Genomic DNA, 16,842 nt, shown 5'->3' on the forward strand with positions numbered 1-16,842 from the left:
CTTGGCATTCCTCTTGCTGACCTCCGATTTCACAGTGTGTATCCATCGATTCCTTGGCCTCTCCCCCTTTCACTTCTCTGTCAAAGCAATTCCTTGCTGTTCTCGTTCGGTCCGTCCTCATAACATGTCCAAACCATTGTAGTCTGAGTCTTCCTAAAAGCTCGGTAGAAGGTATTTTGATGCCAGTCTTCTTCCCGTTTGCTTCTTCCTGGTCTTTTGGTTCATTGTTCTGATGAATTTCATTTCTGTTGACTGGATTTTACTATTTACCTTGTTATGTAAGGTAAATGTTTTGAGTCCATATGTGAGAATTGGCATTGTCAATTATGTTTTCTGGGGTATTTTATCATCCCAGAGTAGATTTCTCACTTGAAAATAAAATTGAGAAGCTTTCTGAGTCCTATCAAGTATTTTTTGGTTTACTGTGTTATCTTTTGAAGTGATACTCCCAAGGTATTTAAAGTTAGAAACAGATTGTATCATAGTTCCCTCCGGGAAATACTATGTTCTTCTTCAAAATTACACAAAATGCTAAATGCACATATCAAAGTGCTAAATTTCTGATTTCAAGATGCTAAAAGTCCACACCCCTAACTACTGTGTGTTCCTATTCGTTTCTAACCTTTCTACACATGATCTGTCACTTGTGCGTTCCTTTCCATTAAAACTGATGAATCAAGTCATTTGAGCTTGCATTTCATTATGATCCCTCCACCATTCTGATGATAATAATAATAATAATAATAATAATAATAATAATAATAATAATAATAATCGTACGGCCTCAGCTATCGTGTGCTGACATTTCGATTTGATGCCATCTGGTTGTCTGCTCATCAATTTTGACGTTCCGTTTTACTCTAGGTCCGATAGATGGCAGACAGAGTAAACCGGATCTCTCTTGGGCGTCTATGGCCGAGATTTAATTAATTTTGTCGGGTAAATACCAAATGTATCACCAGAGATCTTTTACATGCCGACATCGTACGACATGGAGTGTCGAATGGACTTTTTTCTGCCCTTCAAAAATCCAACTACCTCTGCCGGGTTTGAACCCGGTATCTTGGGATTCGGAGGCCGACACGGATCCACAGAGGCAGATAATAATAATAATAATAATAATAATAATAATAATAATAATAATAATAATATCAGTCAAATTATGGCTTTTTAATGAGAGAAAAACTTATAAGAGTGTTACACTACACAAAAGATGCACTGTGCAAATAAAATTAGAAATTGTAAATACCATACACTAAAATATCCCATACACCCTTCAAAGTCAACCATGCAGAAAAGAATAAGACAGGCATCAGTTTCTGAACATGAAATAGTGAATAATGCAATGAGACTGGACCAAACATTGACATCAAGGAGTCAGATATGCAATCCTCCTTTCTTGGAAGCATACTGGTGGAATCAGTGCATGCACCTGTTAAATGAATGAGAATGCAGGTCCAAGTTTCCAGATAGTTACATCTACCACTGTTTCAGCCAAATGTAGGGCTTCATTTTTAATAGTTAAGTCCAGGAGATAAGTAGTACTTTGAGAGAAAGAATATTAGACATCAAGTTTCTCTTCTCTGGAATCTAAAGGAATAGTGTCAGACTTTGGAGACCTACACTTCCCGACACAAAAACTAATAATAATTGTATTGGTTTTACGTCCCACTAACTACTTACATTTTACAGTTTTGTGAGAGGTTAACTATGGCTAAGAAGGCCAGTGCTTCTACCATATAAGCCATTCACCCTGCCAGTAAAAAAACTACTTCAAAATTCCAAATACTTTAATAAAAGCATGACAAAACGGAAAGAGAACATTAGCATGGAGATTTTGACCGTACTAAAAATTGCGCCCCAAGTGAAGATCTCACGTTAGACAGTACCAAGAAGGAGAAGAAGAAGAAGAAGAAGAAGAAGCTCCGGAGAGGTCTGGTGCAGGTCTTTCGGATTGACGCCTACAGGCCTGCACGTCTGGGAGAAGGGGAATGTGGAATTTTTTATTGCAGAATTTTTTCTAGTAGCAGGGATTTTCAAGTCCAAAATTTTAGAATGTAAAAATTACACAAACTTTAGTACGATATATCTCCTTATATAAAATATGTGCAGAAAAATCTATAAGTAGTGCTTTTAAAAGACGTATTATCTACCTAATTACGAATTTACATTAACATGTTAATTAAATTTCATGAAAAAAAAAATTAAAAATTTTAAAAACTAAAATTTCTTTTGGAAAAACTATTAATTGTATACGAAGGAAATGTTCATGATACACTGACTGACAGAGCAAATGCAACACCAAGAAGGAGTGGTCAGAACTTTATGCCAATTGCAGGGTAGACTGACGTCACTGAGGTATGCTCATGATGTGAAATGCGCCGCTGTGCTGCGCACGTAGCGAACGATAAATGGGAAACGGCGTTGGTGAATGGCCCACTTCGTACCGTGATTTCTCAGCCGACAGTCATTGTAGAACGTGTTGTCGTGTGCCACAGGACACGTGTATAGCTAAGAATGCCAGGCCGCCGTCAACGGAGGCATTTCCAGCAGACAGACGACTTTACGAGGGGTATGGTGATCGGGCTGAGAAGGGCAGGTTGGTCGCTTCGTCAAATCGCAGCCGATACCCATAGGGATGTGTCCACGGTGCAGCGCCTGTGGCGAAGATGGTTGGCGCAGGGACATGTGGCACGTGCGAGGGGTCCAGGCGCAGCCCGAGTGACGTCAGCACGCGAGGATCGGCGCATCCGCCGCCAAGCGGTGGCAGCCCCGCACGCCACGTCAACCGCCATTCTTCAGCATGTGCAAGACACCCTGGCTGTTCCAATATCGACCAGAACAATTTCCCGTCGATTGGTTGAAGGAGGCCTGCACTCCCGGCGGCCGCTCAGAAGACTACCATTGACTCCACAGCATAGACGTGCACGCCTGGCATGGTGCCGGGCTAGAGCGACTTGGATGAGGGAATGGCGGAACGTCGTGTTCTCCGATGAGTCACGCTTCTGTTCTGTCAGTGATAGTCACCACAGACGAGTGTGGTGTCGGCGTGGAGAAAGGTCAAATCCGGCAGTAACTGTGGAGCGCCCTACCGATAGACAAGGCGGCATCATGGTTTGGGGCGCTATTGCGTATGATTCCACGTCACCTCTAGTGCGTATTCAAGGCACGTTAAAAGCCCACCGCTACGTGCAGCATGTGCTGCGGCCGGTGGCACTCCCGTACCTTCAGGGGCTGCCCAATGCTCTGTTTCAGCAGGATAATGCCTGCCCACACACTGCTCGCATCTCCCAACAGGCTCTACGAGGTGTACAGATGCTTCCGTGGCCAGCGTACTCTCCGGATCTCTCACCAATCGAACACGTGTGGGATCTCATTGGACGCCGTTTGCAAACTCTGCCCCAGCCTTGTACGGACGACCAACTGTGGCAAATGGTTGACAGAGAATGGAGAACCATCCCTCAGGACAACATCCGCACTCTTATTGACTCTGTACCTCGACGTGTTTCTGCGTGCATCGCCGCTCGCGGTGGTCCTACATCCTACTGAGTCGATGCCGTGCGCATTGTGTAACCTGCATATCGGTTTGAAATAAACATCAATTATTCGTCCGTGCCGTCTCTGTTTTTTCCCCAACTTTCATCCCTTTCGAACCACTCCTTCTTGGTGTTGCATTTGCTCTGTCAGTCAGTGTATTTCTACTTTTATGTAGGTGACATTCCCACAGAGTTTCCTGAAAATCCATGCATTAGGTAAAAAATATATTTTTATCTCTGGAGTGTTGCATTAACCAATCAAGGTTAAAAGCCCCTACATAATCTGGAATTGAACCTGGGACCCCCTGCAACCATTTAGCCAGACACTACCTACGATAAACAAGTATCTTGGATCTGTTACCTTGAACAGCGGGAACGTACAGCGCTGACATAGATTAAACATAGCCTGGAGCAAATGACACTTGCTAAACACAGTTGCCCATTTCAACAAAAGGTAACAATTATAAACCAGGTGTGAAGCCTGCCATGTCACATAGTAGCGAGGTATGGCTACCAGAGGCAGTGCGTGGTACTGTTGCAGGGTTGCACAACTCCCAATAATTTTGCACTTCGTTTGTAGTCTTTTCTTCTAATGTTTTAGTTTAGTAAACCTAACATGTATTCAAAAACATGCTAAAATCAACCATCTTCGGTCGTTCGCTGTATTAATGCTTCGTAACGGACCGCCAAATGCTGCTGGCTTCGAATCAAACTCAGGGGGTTTGCTTTCCTACGGCAACTCCCTAGTGGACAGCGCGGCGCTGTGTACCTCAGCAGGGACGAGCCTAACCCTTTTTAGCATCAGGTAGCAAGCTCACCGGTATCGGTCTCAGGGAGTTGTACGAGACTAGCACGTCCCCTATCGAGAAACAGTTCCAAATGTCTTCGTTAGATTACACCACTCTGGATATTCCTACTTTCTCTCCTCTCGCAGAGGTAATTAATTTCCAAGTTTTAAGTTTACAAATTTCATTTACGTTGCACCGACGCAGATAGGTCATACGGCGACAATGGGTTAGGAAAGGGCTAGGAGTTGGAAGGAAGCGACCGTGGCTTTAACTAAGGCACACTCACAGAATTTGCCTGGTGTGAAAATGGGAAACCGCGGGAAACCTCCTTCAGGGCTTCACGACAGTGATGTTAGAACCGACTATACCCCGAACGCAAGCTCACAGCTGCGCAACCCTAACTGCACGGTCAACTTGCTGGGTAATTTCTTTTCCATGCCATGCCAGACCACCCACAATATTACCAACATCTTGCTTCAATGAAAAACAGGACGGCAAATTTTCAATTTAAGTGAGGCAAAAGTAACTGTGCCAGGTTGAGTGGCTCAGATGGTTGAGGTGCTGGCCTTCTGACCCCAACGTGGCAGGTTCGATCCTGGCTCAGTCCAGTCCAGTGGTATTTGAAAATGCTCAAATACGTCAGTCTCGTGTCAGTAGATTTACTGACATGTAAAGAACTCTGGCACCTCGGCGTCTACGAAAACCGTAAGAAGTCTTTAGTGGGACGTAAAGCCAACAACATTATTATTAAGAGTAACTCTAGTTACACTGTATAATTAACCTCTTATTTCCTGGGTTGTAATTGGCAGATACACAGTTTTAGTAGGAATGTAGTTCATTACTTAACGATAATACAGGTTTTTTTTGTTATTTCTGTAATCTATAAAAATATGACACTGAAAATGTTGGTGCAACACCCAGCTTCAGTTACCACCAGCCGCCACTGATGGCTACTAAAAAAAGATACTTGAACACGAACGTCACATTGCAGAAATGTCCTGCAATGGGCTAGCGGGATCATGCTTAAGAACAAGGTGTGCAACGAATATATCAGGGGTGGTGTAAAAGTAGCGCCGATCTAGGAAACCCAGAATAATGGCCAAGGGGATTTTTTCACGCTAGATACATGGCACCTCTTAATCTGCAGGTCACTGGGCTGAACAGCAAGGCACATCAGTAGGGCTGTTGAGCCATGAGGTTTGTAAATCATCAGAATCACATTTGAGATATTATGAACATATATGATGCACAAACCCAATGATTATATCGTGAAGAAAGGTTCATCCATCACTACAGGGAAAAAGAGAACAAGGCAGACTTATCCACGGGGAGAAATGCGAGGGACAAAGACTAATTGAGTGATGAAAGTGTTAGCAGAGCTGAAAGCGCAGTAAGTTTATTTTATGTTGATGGGTGGAAGGAAGTACAGTATTCTGATGATGGGAAAATGAAAAAACACTTATTCTGTAATAATTGACGAATGTCAATGGTGACATAAAAGAGTTAGTTCTCATTAAAAAAGACACACTAGAAATAAATAAATGGAGCCTCAAGATTAAGAAAGCCAAGCCCATATGATCAAAGAAGAAGAAGAAGAAGAAGAAGAAGAAGAAGAAGAAGAAGAAGAAGAAGAAGAAGAAGAAGAAGAAGAAGAAGAAGAAGAAGAAGAAGAAGAAGAAGAAGAAGAAGAAGAAGGCCAGGTACCAAAAGTTTGTCCCACAGTAGATTTCTTTCTTATGTGCTAGTAAGTTTCCTGACACGAGGCTAAGCCGGGATCAAACCTGCAAACTTGAACTCAGAGGTCCATCATTAACCCACTCAGTCTGCCAACACAAAATGTGATCAGCTTAAAATTTCCCAAACTTTGAACACAACTACAACCAAAAGGCTCTTTCTCTCAAACTTCAAAGAAATATCTCCAGGATATAACTAAAAGAAAATATTTTGTTCAAGATTTCATGTTCATTTTCTACAAATATCCCACAACATTTGAGTATATTTCACCACCGATTTTCCAGGAAATTTTCTCCCAATTCTTAGACCATTACTTCCTTACCACTCTACACATTCCAAAAACCAAACCATAAATCTTGCATAGCCTTCACCAGACTACAACAAATGTAAATGCACTACCAATGTCTCAGTTGCAAAAATTATAATACAAAGCTAAAAAACTACAGCAACTTAAGAATTAAAATAAGCTAATTCTCTAAGTCACTTGGTCTGTCAGGTCAGTGGGGCATTGTAAGCGGTCCTGTCAGTGTTTACGTCTAGGTATGAGATTGTATGGCACGTGTAGTCAAAAATTACGGTCCATGAGGAAATTAACAGATCTTTTCTTGCTGAATTAAGAAAAAGAATCAATTTAAAAAATCACTGTTTCATCCAAGAATGCAAGTGGACCAATTTAAAATACCTGGACAAGTATATTCAATAAGTGAAGATATTTCATCTAGTAAGTAAACTGTCAATGCACTGTTCTTAGGGAAGAAAATTAACAGTGAACCAACCAGGATCTTGATAAGTTGCACCATTCCAACTGACGAGCACAATGGGGACAACGCTGTCTTTTTAGATTGAGAAACCTGTACATTAACAATTGTGTATACTTGCTTTACGTCACACCGACACATAGCTATTATGGCGACACTCCGGAGAAAAAAGTAGATACAGTATTTCGGTTATTTTGGAAATTTTTTTTATGACTGAAATTGAAAGGATTGAGTTTCTTCTTTCTTGTAACAAAGTTATTTCATTGAATTCAAATAATTTATCACTTTAGTAATGCTCTGTTTGCCAGTCTGCACACACCAGAAATGGGCATGGCATCTGCTGAACTGCTCTGTTAGGTAATGATGTCAATGTCATGTTTCCATTCAATCAAATAAACCTGTTCTTTGCAATTATGCATCCATGGGATGGGCCAAACGTTCCCCCCGCCCCCTCCCGATATACGTATACAAACTCAAGCTGTAAGATCTACCATTTTCTGAATGAATTTATAAAACTCATTAGGACTAATATTTCAGTACTCGACTGTTTTTTTGCAACATTTTATGCTTGTATTGGTATTCCCGATGGTACAACAATATTGCCGTTTTGTTATTTTTGTTTTGTTCGTTAGTTTTGTTATTCTTGCATGTTTAGTCTTTTTTAGTGTGTTCTGTGGTGGTAGCCAGTCTGTTTACTTTTGTGAAGTATGCGCGCAAGTAACGTCTTGTAGCTGCGTATCAAGATACTATTATTATAGAAAGACAGTGTGCTGTAATAATTGACAGCTTGTATTCAAAGGAATAAACAATATGTGTAAACATAAATTAGCCTTAGCTAAGCGAAGAATTGCTGAACTTTTGATAGGAAAGAGATGGGGATCAGCTATTACCGAACAGGCGTCTCCATTGAAGAAATCAAGGACAAAAGGTCATGAAATGTTATCGGAATCACATTGTTCTCATCAGGAAAGTGTCGCATCAACTTCAAGTCATGTAAGTCCTGCACCTGTACCCAACAATCATAACTTCGACTCAGGAAAGGTTGCATTGTGAAAAACAAAATGCAGGTGAATCATTTTCCATTCTTTGGAGAAGGAGAAGAAGAAGAGACAAGCTTCCAGAGTTACCAGTTTTCATACAGAAGCTGCTAAGAAAGGAAGGGAGGGAAAAACAGACAGTTCTGGTGACTTAGGTAATGAATCAGGAAGAAAATGTTACTTGAACTTTGCTTTAATTTTCCTGCCAATTGTAATTTTTACATTTAAATCCCATTTTTCTCCCATAATATTCAGCCAACTGTAACAAAATTTGTATGGTATGTGTATCACAGCTATATTAAGAAACCTGCATATGAAATTTTTGATTGTAGAATTTTTTCAAGTGGTAGCAATTTAATTTCAGAACGTAAAAATTACACAAATTTTAGTATGATATATATCCTTACATAAATTATGTACAGAATAATCAATATGTAGTGCTCTTAAAAGAAGTATTATCTACCTAATTACAAATTTACATTAACATGTTAATTAAATTTCATGAAAAAAATGGAATTAATTTTTTTAAATTCAAATAGTTTATGGAAAAACTATAAATTGTATATGAATGAAATTTTTATTATATCTACTTTTATGTAAGTGAAATTACCACAAAGTTTTGTGAAAATTCCTGCATTAGGTAAAAATGCATTTTTATCTCTGGAGTGTCGCCTTAAGGTACAGCCTGGTGTGAAAATGGGAATTCATGTAAAACCATCTTTAGGGCTGCCAACTGTGGGGTTCAAACCCACTACCTCCAGAATGCAAGCTCACGGCTGCGTGGCTCTAACCGCCTGGCCAGCTCGCTTGGTCTTTACACTTCATATAAGTAGCACAAAAATTACTCGCAGCTCTATTAGGAAAGGAGTATTTCATCATTCCATCAGGTAGAATTAAAATAAAAATTTTAAATGCACCAGATTTTACAGACCTAACTAACCCTTCCCAGTGCGGTCAAAAATTACAATTATCTGCTTGCCTATACAACTACAGTTGACAGCAGTCTACGGGATAAGAAAGTCAACCTATAGGCAGTGTAGTTAGAATCTCTGTGACCTTCCACAATAGAAAGAGCCAATGAACTGCCAACTGTGCCGTGGCTAAGTGCGAGTGCACCTCTAGTTGCTGCCTGGAGGCAGTGGCGGCCGGTCAATACGTGCTACCGGGCTCCAGCACGTAGCTTGAAACTGTAAGGAATATTATTTATGTACAGTAAAATTATCCTGGTGCCTTTTAGTTTTGAGTACGATATGAATTTGTGTTTTGTGAAAATCAGGACGAGATCCGTCGAACACCTAGCGCCGTTCTCCCGGGGAACAAGGCTCGTGCTCATGTGAAGTGAGCCCTTGCCTGTAGCCTGGAGGAAGCAATACGCAGGCGCAGCCAAGCTTGCAACACTCCCCCTAGCCGGCGGAGTATACCATAAACCGGGATCAACTTTCACTGATCCCGTCTATAGTTACTTCCTCTCCCGCAAGGGGGTAGAAGTACTCGATGTCTCCTGCTACCTTGATGTTCGCGGCCGACTGGATCCCTCGCTGCGACGCATCAAGTCGGCCGTGTGATGTTGAACGTGGTAAGCGAGTCTGCCACTAGAGAGTAGCATCGTCTGGGCTCTAAAGTAAAGTGTAAGCGGAGGCAATCTATCTCACACATGCTTATTAAAATATCCATCTTCCTTTTGTGTCAAAAATAAGGAATTCGTAGGTGAGTCAAAGAATCTTTGAGTGACCCTAAATGTGATCCCGCATTACAATGTAATTTACTCTGGTGAAATGAAATAGCGTATGGCTTTTAGTGCCGGAAGTATCCGAGGACATGTTCGACTCGCCAGATGCAGGTCTTTTGATTTGACTCCCGTAGGCGACCTGCGAGTCGTGATGAGGATGAAATGATGATGAAGACAACACATACACCCAATGATGGTTAAAATTCCAGACCCAGCCGGGAATTGAACCCGGGATCCCTGTGACCAAAGGCCAGCGCGCTAACCATTTAGCCATGGAGCCGGACATTTACTCTGGTAATAGGGGAGGTCTCAATGAATCAGTCGGCAGCTCTTTCAGTTGCTTTGTGCGGTTTTTAATCTCGCGGTTATATTACTGGTGCGTGTTTTTTCTGTCATTGTGTTAGTGCTCAAGTTTATACGGAGATTTATCAAATTATTTATCCACTGCAGTGTATATAAAGTGAAATTAAATTAGTGTTCTTAGTGGGGATCTATATTCCCACGATTCTATTTGCACTGATGTAAGTTGCGCCATTAGGTTAGTAAAAACAATATTTCTCGAATGAATAATTTTTGTTTGTTCTGACTTATAAATTGTGAGAAAAGTTGTATTGTTGTTATTATTATTATTATTATTATTATTATTATTATTATTATTATTATTATTATTATTATTATTATTACCAAGTTTGAAGTATGCGTTGTTCATCATGGCAATATGCAGATTTAAAACAGCGTATTTAGCTTGTTTTTTGTAGCACGTAGGACGATTTTTTCACGAGTCGCCACTGCCTGGAGGTACAATTAACACATTGAGGATGGGCCCCCCAACGGAGGCTGCTACCCCCATGTAAACCGGATAGTTCAAGCCTCCAAGAAAGAAATTATACTGCTGCACTCAAACTACTGTAACTCTGCAAGTATTCAATATATAGGCTACCCAGGGAAGACCTCAAAATTGGAACATGTACTCACTAGGTTGTTTAGTAGTCTGGACGGTGTGATACCTTCCAAGGCAGTACCTTTTGTAGCTTCATTTAACAGTCTTTCTAAACACAGTGTAGTTGGAGTGGCCTGTTTGTGCCTTATGTATAATTATGCAAGGATTTATCTGCACAGTTACCCCCATTTAGTGTTAACTGTTAATCATTAGAAATATCCAATTCACTGTCACTCGGTATCTATGATAACTGCTCTGCATGTAATTAATCGCAAATATCGGTATCAGTCAGGAACTGACGCTACGCTGACATCCGCACTGGAGCTCCAGGAAATAGCTTGACATATCCAATATTATTTGGTTAAAGACATGAAAGTTTAAAGAAGGAGAGATGCAGCGACTTTATAGGGAACTCAATCTCACCTACAATTGTGTCACTGATGAAGGAAATGTGAGGTGCTTAAAAGCGAGAATTCTGGTAGCCCACCACCTACTGTCTGCTGATGAACTACAAGAATTCTGAGGGCTTGTCACCCGTGTAGTACATCAGATAATATATAACATATAAATGTTGAAATATTTTGTTGCCACATAAGCCACGTTACCTAAAAGCTACTTAAAATGTCTGTAAACTGGAGCCGAGGCCATATGATTATTATTTCAGGGATTCCATGACGAACCAAAACTTAACCGTGGGTGGACGGAAGAAAGAAGACAGGCTGCCAGAGAAAGGATGCTAAAGTTCTGGGCTGTGAGGAAGGCTTCCAGAAACATGTAATTGTTACCTAATGTGGTCTCGAATGGCCGTAAACAATTATTATTATTATTATTATTAGCAACAGAAAGAAAAATAACTAATAATATTGTGTGTTTAAAAGGACTTCAATTGCTGTAGATTTTGAGAGCCGTTGAGGAGTATATATTCTTTAATCTGGTGAAGCCAATGGCTGCATGAGTGCATTATAATCCTCAGACACCACCAAACTTAGCAGACATTGAATCTGCTATCTTAAGAACAGGAGGATGATGTGGATTAGACTTGTGACATTAAAGGTAGACAAAAAATTGTAAAAGCATTCTAATCTTCAGGATGTCATACTGTCTATGTTAGAAATGAACCATGAGTTGAGTAAAGAAAGTCAGGAAGGGTCAGCTGAGGACCTATGCACAAGCAGACTAGCCATATAATTATATATTTGGTTCTGACTGCAACATTCACAAAGAAAATCTTCTATGATGGGAACTAAAATAACTTCCAACTGTCGGAAACAAAATTAGCCATCAAACATTTAAGAAGCACAAGAGGAACAACAACAAAAAAAGTCTAGTTTCTTCTCACCTATACTTATAATTATTGTTAATTTTTATACCAGTATTGCAGTCAGAAGCCTTTGACAGAAAACCTCACTGAGCACAATGATAAGCTTCTTAAAACTACAATCGTTATCATATTAAACAAATCTACACTTCAATAACCATTATTTTTCTCCCTTCAGGCAACCTGATAATCACATCCATTTTATAATAAATTCATATTCCCCTGCTCAAAATAAAATTACAATAACAGGTCAAAATCCAGAGACATTCACCCCAGTAAACCTTGATTCAAACCCTTGTGTCGTGTCACTGGTTAGATGTAAGAGAAATAGAGATGTTAGCATGATGATTTGTGAACGTCATGTCACATGTCATACTACTGCCTACAAGATCTCAAGGCCTAGAAACTGCAGTCTGCTACATGTACAAGGAGTTGGTAGTTCTCATATTGACAGAGGAGACATGTTCTCTTCTAGGTTCAAGAATACCTTCAAAGGATTCAATTGACAATAACTTCTTTTACAGTAGTATATATATTTGTTTTACAACTGGCTTTATGTCACACTGACACAGATAGGTCTTACTGCGACGATTGGACAGACAAAGGCTAGGAGTGGGAAGGAAGCGGCCATGGCCTTAAGGTACAGCCCCAGCATTTACCTGGCGTGAAAATGGGAAACCACGGAAAACCCTCTTCAGAGCTGCCGGCAGTGGGGTTCAAACCCACTATCTCCTGAATGTAAGCTCATAGCTGCATGTTCCTAATCGCACTGCCAACTCGCTTGGTTTTTAACAGTATATCAGTAAGTCAGTAAATGAATTACCTATGTTTTAAACATGTTTCTGCACTGTCAAAATGTTGGTAATGACTTCCAAATATAAACATTACTGTCTTGTAAGTCTGTAATCAAGGAGATTTTTCTTACCAAAAATATCACAGCCCTGTGGATCCAGAAGGGATGGGGGATGAATGCGAATGTCGATGTTACGATTTGAAAACTATAATCTAAATAAAAAATACTCTACATGGTTTAAAAGAACTAAGATGAAAGAATGTTACATGAGGCTAGCCTTGAGTGTGTGAAATCTTACACTGCCACACGATGGCCCGAAGTTGGAGTGCCAAAAACCTTGTTTGCCACAGGGCAATACTAGCACTGCTTGGCATAAGTGTATGCGTAGAATGTCGTGCGAGGTAATGCTTAACAGAGCTCCATCGTTGTTTTGGGGAAAATCAAGGGATCAAAAATACGTAGGTCGAGTCATAAGTCATGGCAACTACTTTTTTCTCGCGAACAGGAGACAACACGGAAAATCTAAGATATGCATTTGGAAACGTACAGTATGTACTTGCGTATGATGCCACTAGATGGTGTATGTAAACAACAGTGTGGGTCTAAGCATGCCCCCAAGTTCAGTGTGTGAGTGAGAGCGTCACAAAAAGTAAGTCAACAAGCAGGAGCAACGATCGTATATTAAAATAGTAGTTTTCCGCAGCAGGTATGCACGCCAATGCCATGCAGAGCTGCGGGAAGCGTTAGATGTGTGATTATGATCTAATCCCCAAAGTCAAGAACCCATTACGTGGACAACGGTTTGCTAACAAAGGATATCGTAACAGCATTTCGGAGAGAGGTGTCACACGTTAGGGATACACATGCAGCGAATGGTATTCAGCGCCTGCCCCACATCTGGCAACGTACAGTGGAAACCTTGGGTGATTATTTTGGAGGTCTGTAACCAGTGGAGACCTGTCCTTCGTACGTAGTCTTGCGTATTTGCTGTCTATACCATAATAAAACAATGTTTACCAATGGCCTGTGTTCTGTCGCTTTCCTACGAGAATCTCCTGCAGTCAGAATTTGTCTTCAGGCACTATGCATAAGTACATACCCTATGTTTCCAAATGCATATCTTAGATTTTCTGTGTTGTCTCCTGTTCGCGAGAAAAAAAATAGTTGCCATGACTTATGATTCGACCCTCGTATATCTTTCAATAAATCAAACTCGAACTGATAATGATTAATTTATTTGCATCTAACTAATAGTTTCCGAGAGACATCTGCGTGGAATTTGGAGTCGACAAGTGAAGGATTCAGTGCATCGAAAGGGGCAAAACTGACTCAAGGCTTACGAAACTACCATGAATGAAATACAGTAATCGCTTCTCTAGAGCATGATGATATGAGGCCTCTTTGATGGTCTTGGTCATCCATCAATACTTCACATCACAGCCTGCACGATCACAATGACCATCTGTACTCTTAACTCTTTTCTCAGTCATGGCCATCCAACAATACCTCACATCACAGCCTGCACGGTTGGTAGGTAACATGTTGCACATTTTGTATCACTAACTTTGTGACAGAAATTTACGTATGACCCCCCAGCCATAAGACATATTTATATCAATACTAATAGTGACGAAGTGTTGAACTTAGACAAATTTTTCCAAAAATTTTGCAACTTCTTCAAAGCAAAAATGTAAATGCCTATTTTGAAAACTTATAAAGTGGAAGAATGATCCACAAGTCTGTATACTTGACCAGCTACATTGAGAAACCTGTACTGAAAGGCCAAGATTATCACTCTCGTCTTGACACTAATTGAATTCATTATTTTGAAAAGGGGTCAAATCATGTTTCTCTATTTTTACAGGAGGAAAAAAATGCATTAATTTACTTTGCGTCCATAAAAGTGACAACAATTCGGTTTTACAAATTAAAATAGGCCTAATTCAAATTCAGCAATAATCATATTCAGTCGTAAAGCATGTCAGAAAAAAATGAGGAGTTGACTCGTATTCATAATGAACCTCACATATTTAAGAATGTGTTTACTTTTTTTTTTTTTTTTTTTCGAAAATAAGAAGGCATTCATTTTCTCAATCACCTCTATTTACAGTATGTTTCTGCCGATGGCATGGAGAAAATTGTGAAAGTACCTACAAGAAATGATTAATATCATTGTTAAACTACAAATAGTTATGAAGGTAAATATACTTGCACACTTCACCAGTTCTTGGAAGTCTACTGGTTTATTCACAAGGTTGAAGTGCTCCTTTCCATGTACTTTAGCTTCCCTTACCACAATTTGTGGATAATTGCAAATATTTCTTGTGCCTATCTTTCACTAATCTGAGAATGAGAACTATCTGACGAACTTTAAATATCAGAAGCATTATCTTCCTTGAAATATCTCTAAGATGTTTAACCAGGATAACAACATGGTACTCAACAATGCCAATAACAATACTGATTCAGACATGACTCAGCATAAACCAACAACAAAAGTGCAATGTTTGTCTACACATGCACAAGTCCCCTTTTCAAAGTGAGCGTTTCTTAGGAGGACTTCTTTCCCAGACATTTAACTGTGGCACCATCTACAGTGGCTTTAAAAGTGATACTAGACCAGTTTTCACAGAAAATAGTTAAGCTGATATTCGAGGAATGTGAATCCATCATAAAGTCAAATTTCACTAAGTAAAAATTTTTGCGTTAGCTTATTTCTATTTACTGTTTGCATCTGCTCGTGGTGGGCTAGTTTTACGTGCACCACCCTTGTTTTGAGAACGAGTAAGTTCAGTTTGATCAATCAGGCATGTCGAGAGAACTTTTACACTTCTTATTGACCACACTATGTGGGCAGACAGCAGCTACGATGGCTGGTTTGTGGGATGTATTTCTGACAAGATTTGGGTCTCAAGGAGAGTTTGGCCACCCTTAAGGTATAGGAAGGGAAGGCTAATGAATGGCAGTAAAAGGATCATCAGAAGTAGAAGGAACAAGAGTTGGGCAAGGAAAGACAGACAGGAAAGAGGATCAGACAAATACACAAAAACAATGCCTGACTAAGTTTGGACCCTAACATTAAAATATGTTTCAAAATTTGTAAGCTCTCAATAAATATCTAGAAATTTAACAATTTAGTCATCATCGAAAGGAGCAATGTGAGAATGGAGGAAAACATGTCTCATAAGGCAGATTCTGAACTACCGATTTAACTAAGTAAAGAAGCTGATGTGAAGGCCTTGCAGTCTGGTAGGCGAGAGCCTAACAGTGAGAGCTCCACGTGCACACACACTAGCTACAGCGTGCTGCTAGGAACTGATCCTCACTGCACCTGAACTTGTGGGCATTTTCTTTCACATACTCTTCGTACGAGTTGACGTCCGTGCAGCGGATGAACTCTGTCCACTTGCCGTAGAGGAAGTGCAGCCTCTTCTTGCTGGAAACAAGATTACTACAATTATAACCACAATACAATTAACTAATTAAGCCAATATATACTATGCCATCAAAAGTATCTGGACAACTACTTGAAACTGTCCTTTGAGTGTTACTCGGATATACCGCCCAGTAGGACATTTACTACAGGGTAGGAGCATAGTTAGTGATGGGGTCTGGAGCTAAGTTGTCACTCTAGTTCATCCCAGAAGTACTCTATAGGAATGAGGTCACGACTCCGGGCTCATCAGTCCGTTTCCGGAACCTTGTCCACAAATCACTCGTAAACAGACCCCACTTTATAACAGGGAGCATTACCATGCTGAAACACACAGTGATCATCTCTGAACTAGTCTTCTACCAAAGGCAAAAGGTAGCTCCTCAAAATGTCCTAATAACCTTCCACCCTAAAAGTGCTCTATAATATTATGAGATGACCAAGTCCTTTCCATGAAAAACGGTCCCATATTTAGAGCCCTGCATGGATGTACAAAATAACACGCGTATCCGCACTTCCTTCTTCTGCACCCGCATCCGAGAATGGTTATCCACGGATATTATAGTAATATTATGGACAAAATATTGAAACGGATAGATCTGTTAACATAATACAATAGGCCTGACACCTGGCACCACAGCCCCTACAGTCACAGGTTTATGAGGGACTTTCTCTTGCGATAACTACCACATACTGACCATTGTTCCTTTCTTCAACTAACTGCAGGCAGAAGCCAGTTAGGCTTAGATTAGATTTACGGATTTTTGGTCTCAAGG

The 16,842-nt window shown here is 40.3% G+C and overlaps 1 protein-coding gene across 3 annotated transcripts in view; it reads right to left on the reverse strand.

The window, feature by feature from the left end:
• LOC136882025 (oxysterol-binding protein-related protein 2) overlaps positions 1–16,842 on the reverse strand; it is a 495,565-nt gene that overhangs the window by 27,470 nt on the left and 451,253 nt on the right. For 2 of the 3 annotated variants that reach the window (XM_067154531.2, XM_067154530.2), the window contains one exon: positions 15,965–16,069. In XM_067154531.2, the coding sequence (XP_067010632.1) occupies positions 15,965–16,069 (105 nt within the window). The remainder of the gene's footprint in view (positions 1–15,964; positions 16,070–16,842) is intronic. The other variant, XM_068229471.1, reaches the window with a different exon arrangement.

Source organism: Anabrus simplex, chromosome 10 (genome assembly GCF_040414725.1).
Source record: "Anabrus simplex isolate iqAnaSimp1 chromosome 10, ASM4041472v1, whole genome shotgun sequence".
NCBI classification, from domain to species: Eukaryota; Metazoa; Arthropoda; class Insecta; order Orthoptera; family Tettigoniidae; genus Anabrus; species Anabrus simplex.